Source organism: Rhinoderma darwinii, chromosome 2, assembly GCF_050947455.1.
Source record: "Rhinoderma darwinii isolate aRhiDar2 chromosome 2, aRhiDar2.hap1, whole genome shotgun sequence".
In the NCBI taxonomy this organism is placed as follows: Eukaryota; Metazoa; Chordata; class Amphibia; order Anura; family Rhinodermatidae; genus Rhinoderma; species Rhinoderma darwinii.
Window position 1 is genome coordinate 407,804,798 of NC_134688.1, and position 12,122 is coordinate 407,816,919.

The 12,122-nt window shown below is 41.1% G+C and overlaps 1 protein-coding gene across 1 annotated transcript in view; it reads right to left on the reverse strand.

Moving 5' to 3' along the window:
• Positions 1-12,122, reverse strand: part of DPH1 (diphthamide biosynthesis 1) — a 219,420-nt gene that overhangs the window by 63,854 nt on the left and 143,444 nt on the right. Inside the window, exon 5 of the mRNA XM_075850805.1 lies at positions 6,647-6,801. Coding sequence (XP_075706920.1) covers positions 6,647-6,801 — 155 coding nt within the window. The remainder of the gene's footprint in view (positions 1-6,646; positions 6,802-12,122) is intronic.

A 12,122-nucleotide genomic window follows, 5' to 3' on the forward strand; every position in this document is an offset into this window, starting at 1 on the left:
GATGATTGAGAGTACTCACGTCTTCCATTGATTAAGCATGGAAGAAAGTTTTGTATTTTGTGGCAGGGCAATTTGTATCCTAAAAACATTCATATACATTAGACAAAACTTACTTACGTAATCAATGTCTTATTTTATTTTGAACTTGTTTTGAATTGGGTTTTATGAAAAAAATTGTTTTTTACTTTTTGAGATACAGCTTCTATTTATACTGGATACATAGAAGCTGTATCCTGCGGTCAAAGCTGAATCCGTCAGGTCAGCGGGACTGACTGCTCCGGTGAGCGCAGGTCCAGCTATTATCTATAACATCCAAGTTCATGAACCCGTCAGTCCTGCTGACCTGACAGATTCGGCTTTGATAGCAAGACACAGCTTCTATGTATCCAGGATGCATAGAAGCTGTATCTTAAAAAAGTTTTTTGTTTTTTTTTAATAAACCCCAATTTAAAACTTGTTCAGAATAAAATAAAAAACATTGCTTTATTAAAAAAAAAAAAATCTATTTGCCTTTAAAATGTTTACATAGCCTTTAACCTGCTTACAATCTAATGTGAATTGGGGCCACCTGACTCCGTCCCGAGAAAGCACAGGGCATGTTGGATTTCCTAGGGAGATGTCACTGCCGGGCGTGTCTGGCAGCACCTTATTCCCCTCTCCCTGTTAAAATAAACATGCACACTTGGTTGAAAGAAATATTGTTATTTATCGTGATGTATGACCAAGTGTAAGGGATAATAACTTGTAGCTTTTCTTTTCTTGAAACGTTACCGTTATTTTTTTGCAGGTAGCTCTCTTGTAATTTTTGCAATAACTATCTAGAAAGGTCGTATTTTCTCCAGACAATTTTTCTTCTCCTGGACTTTGTGACATATGTCTTGGAAAGGACTGATTATTCCTCTTGATATACAATAAAATCGAGGAAATTTCTGACCTTTGTGTTATGATAGACCATGTGGCTGTTTGATTTGTTCTGTGGTATATCAAAGTGGACGCCTCCCTGATGAAGAAGACTGGATGCCCGAGAAAGGCTTGATTTGATAAATTAGCTTTTATATCTGGAGACCAAGGGCCTTATTTACTAAACCGCGCAGAGGCATTAAACATCTAACAGTGTCAGGAGCCGCCTTGCAGGCATGTGTGTGATTGGTCGGTAACGGCGTTGTGTGCTATGGGCTTAAGGATCTTGACAAAACATGGCCCCAACTGTCACCAGGTTCATTTGTTCACGTCTTCTGTTGGCCCTTTTATTTGGTTTTCAGCCGCATCCAAAGACTTGAACAAATATTCTAGCGGAGCACATTAATCACTAAACGCTGACTGCATAGCAAGCTCAGATGTGAAGGTCTACATGTTCTCTCCTTCATGTCTCTGTAACGTATCTATATTGCTGCACTTCTGCTTTAACCCTCTCCCTACTAGAGATGTAAACCACCTTGTATACATCGGATGAGAAGTAGCCTTCCTTCAGCAAATGGGTTAATCGGTGGTCCAGAGTGTTCATCCAACGTCAAACGCACCAAGGTTATAATATGGAGTAAGGCTTCAAGTTGTATGTTAGCTGTCTTCATGCCTTTATTCTCATCATCAACAGTATATTAAGACTTTTTTTTTTTTTTTTTTTTAAGGGGAAGAGACACAACAATGGTTTTCTAATAAAGTTTGGAAATGAAATCTTTGAACGCTGCAGGAGTTTTATGCCCTTGAAAATAGGTTAGATTTAATGAAATGTACGGTATACACCGGATTCCTCCTACCAACACTCTTTGTAGAGTTGCATCTATTTGACATTTATTCGCTAAAGTGTAAAAATAAAGCAGCCTTTATCTGGGAAGTATGGAAAAGTTACAGGAAAAACATTTGTTTATGTAGAATTTGTTTAATCCTAAACTTAATTTCACCTTTTTTTTTTTATATTGCTAAACACACATATTCTGCAGATCTTAGACATGTAATTTTACCATAGCCAGCTTGTAATCTGGAGTCCAGTGACAGACTACTGGCTGCTGTACATGGAATCCTGTATGCCACTGATGGGTCTCCATGCACATGAAAAATGAAATTCACTCATCTCAGTGAAATATATACGGCAGAACAGAAGATGAGCATCTATTTCTTCGCACATCACAAAGCGTATCTCCTATCCTACAGTTCATTGAACATAAGCTATTACATAAAAAGTCTAATATTAAATACTGTAAGGCAAAATTGCCTCTTTCTTCCTTTAACAGCAATAAGCAAATCCCCAAAATGTTCGCTCCTTTTCACTTTTATGTAACCTTTGCATTGTATTTTATATACATACTGTGAAACAGTGACAGGTAAAGTAATTGAGGGAAGGTACATTTCCCCTAGAATCCTGTCATATGTATCCTAGGCTCCAGGGAATGAGTAGTTCTTGCAATAGAAAGCTCTAGCTTTCCAATCTCGGCTTAAGGAAAAGCCGGAAAAAAGGCCTGGAGTTGGATTGGAGAAGAGCAGGGCGGGTTCCCCAATCCCTAGTCGATCTCTGTTTGTAGGACAAGGTTGCTGCTCAATTAGCTGCACCTGTAGCCTGTGTATAAAAAGGTGCAGACACAGTGTGTGGGAGTCTCACCCCTGACTCAGACTGGAGACTACTAAGGCTGGAGTAGCCTGTATGCTATGTGAGTAAAGACCTGTGTTACTTTGTGTCCAGTGCCTGGTAGGAAGGCACTCGGTATAGTTAGATAATATCTTGGTTAGTTAGTGCTCAGACGAGCAGGATTTATTTTGTATTTTGCCTTGCTGTACAAGAGGCTGTTTCTTTGACAAGAATAAAAACACAGGCAAAGCCCTGTTATGACTTTTAATGCACGGTGTCCCTGTCTCTGGCTACAAAGAAACCGCTGTACCAACCCTCTTCTGATGCTAAACCCTCACAATACTCTAACCTTTAAAGAGGGTCTTATGCCATAAGTTAATAGTGTCACATAAGCTAGTATCGGGGGAGGCAGAGCTGTGTAATAATTGCTTATTCACATGGGTGGATGCAATGTAAGGGAGAGTATCACAACACATGTGAAGCTGTATGTACACGTAGCAATTTTTTCAAGCCACCGATGAATCGTTCCGAGCATTGGATAGACATTTCTATTGGTACGTTTATTGTACTTGTGCCTTACAACGATTGCTAATAGAGCCATGATTTTCATGTATGCACGATCAATTATGATCTTTTTCTGTATTCAGATTAGGCAATAGTTATGATCAGGTTTAGGAAACGAGAGGATCAGAACGATTATTTTTACAAGTAAATGGCCCTCATTCACTTCCCGATTCTAGCCAATGAAGCACAATTAACTAGTGGCAGTAGAAGTAGTAGCTGCATCAGTAGTAGTAGTAATAGTAGTGATTGCAGTAGTAGTAGCAGCAGCAGCAGCAGGTGTAGTAGTAGCAGCAGCAGTAGTAATAGTAGTGACTGATTACAGTAGTAGTAGCAGCAGCAGCAGGTGTAGTAGTAGCAGCAGCAGTAGTAGTAGTAGTAATAGTAGTGACTGATTACAGTAGTAGTAGCAGCAGTAGTGTAGTAGTAGTAGCAGCATCAGGTGTAGTAGTAGCAGCAGCAGTAGTTGCAGCAATAGTAGAAGCTGCAGTAGTAGTAGCAGTAGTAATGGTAGTAGTTGAAATAGTAGCAGCAAAAGTGTAGTAGTAGTGGTAGTAATAATAGTAATAGTAGTAGTTGCAGTAGTAGCAGCAGTAGTATTGTAGTAGTAGCAGCAATAGTAGTGGTAGTAGTAGCAGCATCAGGCATAGTAGCAGCAGTAGTAGTAGCAGCAGTAGTAGTAGTAGTAGTAGTAGTAGTTGCAGTAGTAGTAGCAGTAGTATAATACTAGCAGTAATAATAGTAGTAGTTGCAGTAGTAGCAGCAGTATAGTAGTAGTAGCAGCAGCAATAGTAGCGGTAGTAGGAGCAGCAGCAATGGTAGCGGCAGTAGTAGCAGCATCAGGCGTCGTAGCAGCAGTAGTAGTAGTAGTAGTAGTAGTAGCAGCAGCAGTAGTAGTAGCAGCAGTAGTAGTAGTAGCAGCAGCAGTAGTACTAGTAGTAGTAGTTGCAGTAGTAGTAGCAGTAGTATAATACTAGCATTAATAATAGTAGTAGTTGCAGTAGTAGCAGCAGTATAGTAGTAGTAGTAGCAGCAGCAATAGTAGTAGTAGTAGTAGTAGCAGCAGCAGCAATGGTAGCGGCAGTAGTAGTAGTAGCAGTAGTAGTAGTAGCAGCAGCAGTAGTACTAGTAGTTGCAGTAGTAGTAGCAGTAGTATAATACTAGCATTAATAATCGTAGTAGTTGCAGTAGTAGCAGCAGTATAGTAGTAGTAGCAGCAGCAATGGTAGCGGCAGTAGTAGCATCAGGCGTAGTAGTTGCAGCAGCAGTAGTAGTAGCAGCAGTAGTACTAGTAGTACCGTAGTAGTTGCAGTAGTAGTAGCAGTAGTATAATACTAGCAGTAATAATAGTAGTAGTTGCAGTAGTAGCAGCAGTATAGTAGTAGCAGCAGCAATAGTAGCGGTAGTAGTTGCAGCAGCAATGGTAGTGGCAGTAGTGGCATCAGGCGTAGTAGCAGTACTAGCGGCATAAGGCGCAGTAGCAGCAGTAGTAGTAGTAGAAGCAGTAGTATTAGTAGCAGCAGTATAGTAATGCTCTGTGCACACTAAGTTTTTACCCAAATACGTTGAAAAAGCTCCTGTTACGTTATTAAAGCTCCCCAGAAATGTAGAAGTAGTAGCAGCAGCAGTATCAGTAGTAACAGTAGTAGCAGCAGTAGCAGTAATAGTATTAGTATCAGCAGTAGTATTAGGAGAAGTAGTAGTAGCAAAAGTAGTGGCAGCAGTAGTGTAGTAGTAGTAGTAGTAGTAGTAGTAGTAGTAGTAGTAGCAGAAGTAGTAATAGTAGTAACAGCAGTAGTATTAGGAGCAGTAGTAGTAGTAGAAGCAGCATTAGTAGTAGCAGCAGCAGTAATGTAGAAGTAGCAGCAGTAGAAGTAGCAGTAGTATTAGTATAGTTAGTGTCAAAACATAAAGTTCACTGAGACTATGTTAAGTGCGTACGCAGGCAAAGCTCCTGAGATACACGCTAAATGGGTCTATAAAACTCCATTAGCCCGACAGAGACCAAAAGACTGTACTTTTGGCCCAATAGGACCACCGGGATCATATACGGTAGTATACCTTCATTTAGAGGATGGAACAACACAGTAGACCATGCTTTTCCATCTCAAGGTATTCTGCAAAAAACATATACGTTTTTTTACATGGTAGCCCTATGGGTGACATATGCCATTGTATGGCATGCGTTACAGGTATACTTTTTACATATATGTCATGGGCTTTTCAATAGTCCTTCATGAGGTATATGTTAAATGGGTACCATTATGGACTACGGGCAACATATGTGTTAAACGGATGCCTAACAGTGGCATTCGTCACACTTAGACTATAATGGTACCCGTTTAACTTATACATTATGAACAGGGTCATGAGAGTTTATGACATATATGTTTAACTTATGCAATTAAACTCTATAGAGCGATGGATGCCACTGTGAAGGCATCTGTCACAACCTACGTTTAACGTATACTTCGGGAGCTTTTACCGGTGTTTACATAAAACGTAGGCCAAAAAGTCAACTACCTATATTTATTGCTAAACTTTCCATTAAGAAAACATTTTACCACATAGTTCACAAGTGATAGTAATACTGTATATGTTCACATGGCGACCTTGTCTTTCATTACCATCCGTTGAGTTCTGGTGTCACTATTGCAATGTAATCAGGAAAATGTATGCGATAATGTACTGAATATTATTACAATTGCGGTATATTACAAATGTTCGATGTCACCTTAGATTCCTGTGACCTATATAGATAAAAGCACTTGTCTTCCACTTACAATAGTGTACTTTAGACTTATAGTGCTATAGAGACTATAATGAGCAGCCATATCTCTGTAATTCTACTCCTACTTTTGACTGTAATATAAACTGTAGATATATTCAAGACCTCTCTGATATTGTAATAACAGCACAACTTAGGGCCTGTTCACACCTGTGTCGATATTTCCGTTGTTCTGCTCTGTCAGAGAAGCAGAACAACGAAAATACCAGAAGCACTGGTTCTGTTATACAACAGACACCATCGGTGCCTACGGAACCCATTGACTTTATTGGGTTCCTTCGGTTTTACATCAGGGTGCGTTTTAAAGTGGATCTGGTTTTTTCTTTAGGCCTCATGCACACGACCTTGCATTACGGTCCACATACTATCCGTAATTACGGATAGTATAGGACACATTCTATTCTATGGGCCAATGCACACGACCATGGTTTCCATCTTCCATGAATTGGCTGGGAGCCCGAACCGCAAAAAAAATAGGACAAATCATTTTATGGGCTGCACTTGCGCCTTGTCTGTGCACGGTCCGTGATTGCGGATGGCCCGCGGCTGACACTCCTTGGGCCGTCCGTGCTGTAATCATGGACCGTGCACATGGCTATAGTCATGTGCATGAGGCCTTAAACAGCGCCGCTCATGTCAATGGGTTGTGTCTGGTATTGCAGCTCAGTCCCATTCAGGGGAATCTGTGATCTTGGCTGTGATTAATAAAGAGCAAAGCAAAGATTGAGATTTACCTGTAGTGCGGATACAAACTGGATAGTGCTGACAAAGGCCAGTGATGTTCCATGTGGAAAGTTGAAACGAATAGTGTCCACAAAGTGCGATACATCAATCTTTATGTCGACAAACACATACAACATCTGCATTCCATGTGTGGCATCAATGGGAACTGCAGAAGGAAAAGTCAAGGGTTAGATGTCGAAACAATCTTCTTACAGAATGAGATTCACAGGGAACCTATGTCCACAAAAGGTCAAACTGCAAATTGCACGTATACCAAATGGGGCTCACGTATGAAACCTCGAACAATATGTGGTCTCGTTGCCCGTTTCAACCACAGTCCATGTTTCATTTCTCCAGTGCAGCATAGTATATGAAAGTTGAACTCTGGTTGGTATCGGCAAAAGGTCATCTTCTCGGATAACGTTCTTTTTATACATAAAACCCAATGAACTTTTGTTTTCCAGTAATGTGTTTAGAACTCTGAAACACAATAGTCCTGAACATCTGGTAGACTTTGGGGACAGGGACTGAAGTAAATGGTTACAATTTCTGTACAGTGCTGTGGAATATGTTGGCGCTATGTAAGAAACGACAAATAAATAAATTCGGCCATCAGAGGGTGCTATGATCGCATGTCAATTGGATATGATATAAAAGTCGGATCAGTGGAGACTGTCACCAAGCCTGAGAACAAGGGTGTACCGCTCTTTCTTGGTGGAGAGGTGGTCACAAGTACAGTTTCTCTCCATGGAAATGTAAAGCAGGTAGGAAAACTGCAGGGCATCGTTAGATGAATTGGTTGGTAAAAGACTCCTTTAAAGATGTCACATTTCCATATTTATCAAGAAGCTCTAAGAAAAAGTTAACAATTTGTATTTTGCAGTATTTTTTTAGTTGTTTTTGTGCAGTTGAAAAACCACAAGATCCAGTTGTTACACGAATGTGAAGGAGATTTGTAAAACTCTCCCTCATAATTTGTATTGATGTGTGATTGTTGTTTTCCCACATAGGCAGTTCTGGGAGCATTTTTTAGAATAAGAAGCCATAGATCAGGGCATGGCATAGTTGGAGGGGGTCCTAGTACACCTGGAGGGGGTCCTAGTACTAAGGGACTTGGAAACCCCCCTTTAAAAATGTGCCCCTGGATATGAGAATTTTGGGGACATGTAATATATTAGTGAGCTCCAGTCTCGCCACATTTGGTATTTATAACTACTGCACATCTTCTGTATCACTGTAATAGGAAAAGCTGTAAAGACAAAATATCTTAATGGTGATGAACTATTAGATCTCCAAAATAAAAAAGACAATTGAATAACGGACAAACTGTAGTAAAAAGTCCTCGATCACATTGATTGCCAATAAAGGATTTTCTGCACATTGTTAATCTATCTAATAGCTTCATTAGAGGTAATATGGCGGTTTTTTCCCATTCTTTTAGTAGTGCCACCGCCAGGGTGAATATATTGGCAGCGTTCATGTCACCATTGTCATTGGTGGGACTAAGCAGAGGTGCTGGAATTTCTCTCCTCGAATGGAAAGCAAAGCTTTGTGTTGATAATAGACAGGGAACGTATGACTGATGTTATCAGTCTTTTCAGTAAAAATTGTTCCTGAATTTAACAGAATGTGCTAGCTATGATTACAGAACTGTTAGAAGTCGGTTTTTGTACTACAAAAAGAATAAAAAAAAGTTTCCTTTTACCACACATAGTTTGGTGTGACATAATAGCTGTCTGTCACAAAATGGAACAAATAATTGAGATATTTCACAGAATCTTCTGCCCACTCCCCAACCCCATTATATCTATGAGCTTTTGTTGTTTTTTTTTTATAAATTGCAGTCAAACTTCCATACAGAAAAAGAACCAGTTAGCATAGTATAATAAAAAAGAAAAAAAAAATTACTATATTCTATATACTTTATCATTTGTTTCATGGGACGCTTGATTATTTTGGCATACGTTTGGGGGTGCTGGTATACCTTTTTTCAATTGTACTAAAAAAGCGTATTCAACTTCACATTTCAGTGCAGAGCAATCTCACAAAGAAACAAACACTGCATAGTAAACATTTCTTTTATATGGGATCCTATGGGCAATGTTTCTAACTATACGCTCAGCACAGACACCGTGATATTTCTCCCAGTCTAATTGCAAGTGAACACCGCCACTTTTCTCAGAGTTTCCTGTTAATGTTATGTTAAAGTAAATATGTTATAAATATCATCTTAGGTTTTTTCTGTAGTCATATAATCTGTGTTTGCAGCAGTGGCGTCAGATCAATATCCCTGAAGACTAATGTCACTATCGTAATGCGGATGATGCATAATGTCAAAATGCCATGTTAACAGTATATGGCACAGACCAAAGAGGGCAAGAACAGTATATGGGCCCCTTTCTCTACAATAGCTCACCAAAAAGCATCCCTCTAAGGGTATGTTCACACACAGTTTTTTTGACAAATTTTTTGACGCTCAATGGCCGCGGGCGAAAAGCGCTTAAGAGCAAAATCTGCCTCAAAATTCCAAACGCAATTTTGAGGCAGATTTTCTGCCTGCAAAAAACTCAGTGTGAACATACCCTAAGGGTATGTGCACACACACTAATTACGTCCGTAATTGACGGACGTATTTCGGCCGCAAGTCCCGGACCGAACACACTGCAGGGAGCCGGGCTCCTAGCATCATACTTATGTACGACGCTAGGAGTCCCTGCCTCGCTGCAGGACAACTGTCCCGTACTGTAATCATGTTTTCAGTATGGGACAGTTGTCCTGCAGTGAGGCAGGGACTTCTAGCATCGTACATAAGTATGATGCTAGGAGCCCGGCTCCCTGCACTGTGTTCGGTCCGGGACTTGCGGCCGAAATACGTCCGTCACTTACGGACGTAATTAGTGTGTGTGCACATACCCTTATATCTCTCTGACAATCCAACAGTTTTTGTGAGCTATTAAATTCTTTAGCGTAGTGCCCTACATGCAATTTAATAGACAGTAGGACGTTTGCTTTTAGGGTGGCATTAGGCTCCGTTACCTACTGGGCCTCTGTGCAGCTGCAGAAGTTGCACATATGGTATGTCCGCCCCTGGTATACAGCCTTATTTGGCTACTCTGTTCAAGCAGAAACTTCATTTCCATACGTGAATTAAACATTTCTGGGGCTTGTTAGTGCTGTCAACATTTAACTAAGCCGACAGTGACTACCAACCAACCGCATTTACAAACGGATGATGACTGCGCAGGAAGACAGTGATCTTTTTCACAGGTATAATTATATTTTACTCGAAAGCTAGAATAACCATATATATGTATATATAGATATAGTTTGTTGTTAACCCACATAGCGTATATAAAGTTAACCTGTTATCTTCTAGGGAGTAGTGAAATCATTGATAGATTTGTGTTTTCCGGCTCAATAATGGTATGAGCTTCTAGTGAACGGATAGCCTTAATATAACACCAATAAACAAATTCACTGGCTCTGCTTCCTAAACATGTGTGATGTAATAAGGTACTTTAAAAAAAAAAAAAGGCTAAGGGATTTTATTATTGTGATTGGCTTTGTAATGAGGGTGTATTCACATGTGCAGGTTTTGATCAGAGATTGTTCCGTTTTTTTCTATGCAGTTTTTGAAGCCAAGGCCAGGAGTTGATCATAAAGGGATAGAAAATGTAAAGGACTGATTCTACTTCTCTTATTTGAGGCCAGTTCTGGTTTAGGCTCCAAAAACGACAAGCTTGGCAGGGGCATAGGATTAAGTTTCAGCTTTTTTAACTAGAACTATAAAACCAATAAGGTGAAACCTATGATTTACGTTTGTGTCGGTCAGGGCTCCATTCCGACAGAAAGCTCAGACGGAACATCGGAACAGAGCCCTAGCGCCAGGGGCGTAACTAGGAAAGACTGGGCCCCATAGCAAACTTTTGATTGGGGCCCCCCCTCCGCTGGGTATTACACAACCCCCCCTTGTAGGTGCTTCCCTATGGATTCCACCACACAGCGCCCCCCTATAGATAGCATCATACACAGACCCCTGTAGATAGCGCCATACACAGCCCCCTGTAGATAACGCCTTACAGGCCCCCTGTAGATAACGTCTTACAGCCCCAAATCCCCCTGTAGATAACGCCATACAGCACCACTGTAGATAACGCCATACAGCCCCCCTGTTCTCCTTATCGCTGGGCGTCCCAGCGATCACACATGTATCCCCTATCCTGCGGATAGGGGATGCATGTGTTTTGTAGGCGTTGCACTGTAGCAGCCATAGCGGCTGCTAGCGGAGCCTCCGGCCATGGGGGGGGGGGGCCCGTGCCGGCGGGCTGCTATAGCGGTAGTTATGCCAGTGCCTAGCGCGGATGTGAACGAGGCGTTACTCAGCTTTTTAAGTAGATATATATATATATATATATATATATATATATATATATATATATATAAAAACTTTAAAGCGGTGTTCAATTAGGCCACCAATGAAAGGTTATCAAGGTCTTTTCGGGCAATAGAAAAAAAATAAATGTACATTGCAAAGTAAGTTTATAGTACAGTTACAGCCATTCCATAAAGAGGCAAATAGCAAATCTTTCTGATTACCTATGAATATTTGTAAGTGCTGAAGCCTTTAATATATAAAACTCAATTATATGTATTTTAATGTCCTCCAACTGCCTTTCACAGCTCAGACAGCAATCCAGCATGCACCGGCCACTTTAAGGCTGGGTTCACACGAGCATGTTACGTCCGTGAAGGACGGAACGTATTTCGGCCGCAAGTCCCGGACCGAACACACTGCAGGGAGTCGGGCTCCTAGAATCATACTTATGTACGACGCTAGGAGTCCCTGCCTCTCCGTGGAACTACTGTCCAGTACTGAAAACATGATTACAGTACGGGACAGTTGTCCCGCAGCGAGGCAGGGACTCCTAGCGTCGTACATAACTATGATGCTAGGAGCCCGGCTCCCTGCAGTGTGTTCGGTCCGGGACTTGCGGCCGAAATACGTTCCGTCCTTTACGGACGTAACATGCTCGTGTGAACCCAGCCTAAGGGTATGTGCACACGATAACTGCAATTACGTCTGAAATTACGGAGCTGTTTTCAGTAGAAAACAGCTCCTGAATTTCAGACGTAATTGCATGTACTCGCGTTTTGCGAGCCGTCTTTTACGGACGTAATTTGGAGCTGTTCTTCATTGGAGTCAATGAAAAACGGCTCCAACTACGTCCCAAGACGTGTCCTGCACTTCTTTTGACGAGTTTGTAATTTTACGCGCCGTCTTTTGACAGCGACGCGTAAAATGACAGGTTGTCGACTCAGTACATCGTAAAGCCCATTGAAAGTAATGGGAAGATGTTTGCCAACGTAATGGAGCCGTTTTTTTCAGACGGAATTCGAGGCGTAAAACGCCTCCATTACGTCTGAAAATAGGTAGTGTGAACCCAGCCTACGAGTTGTGATTCAACAGCACGTACGGACAGTAAATTT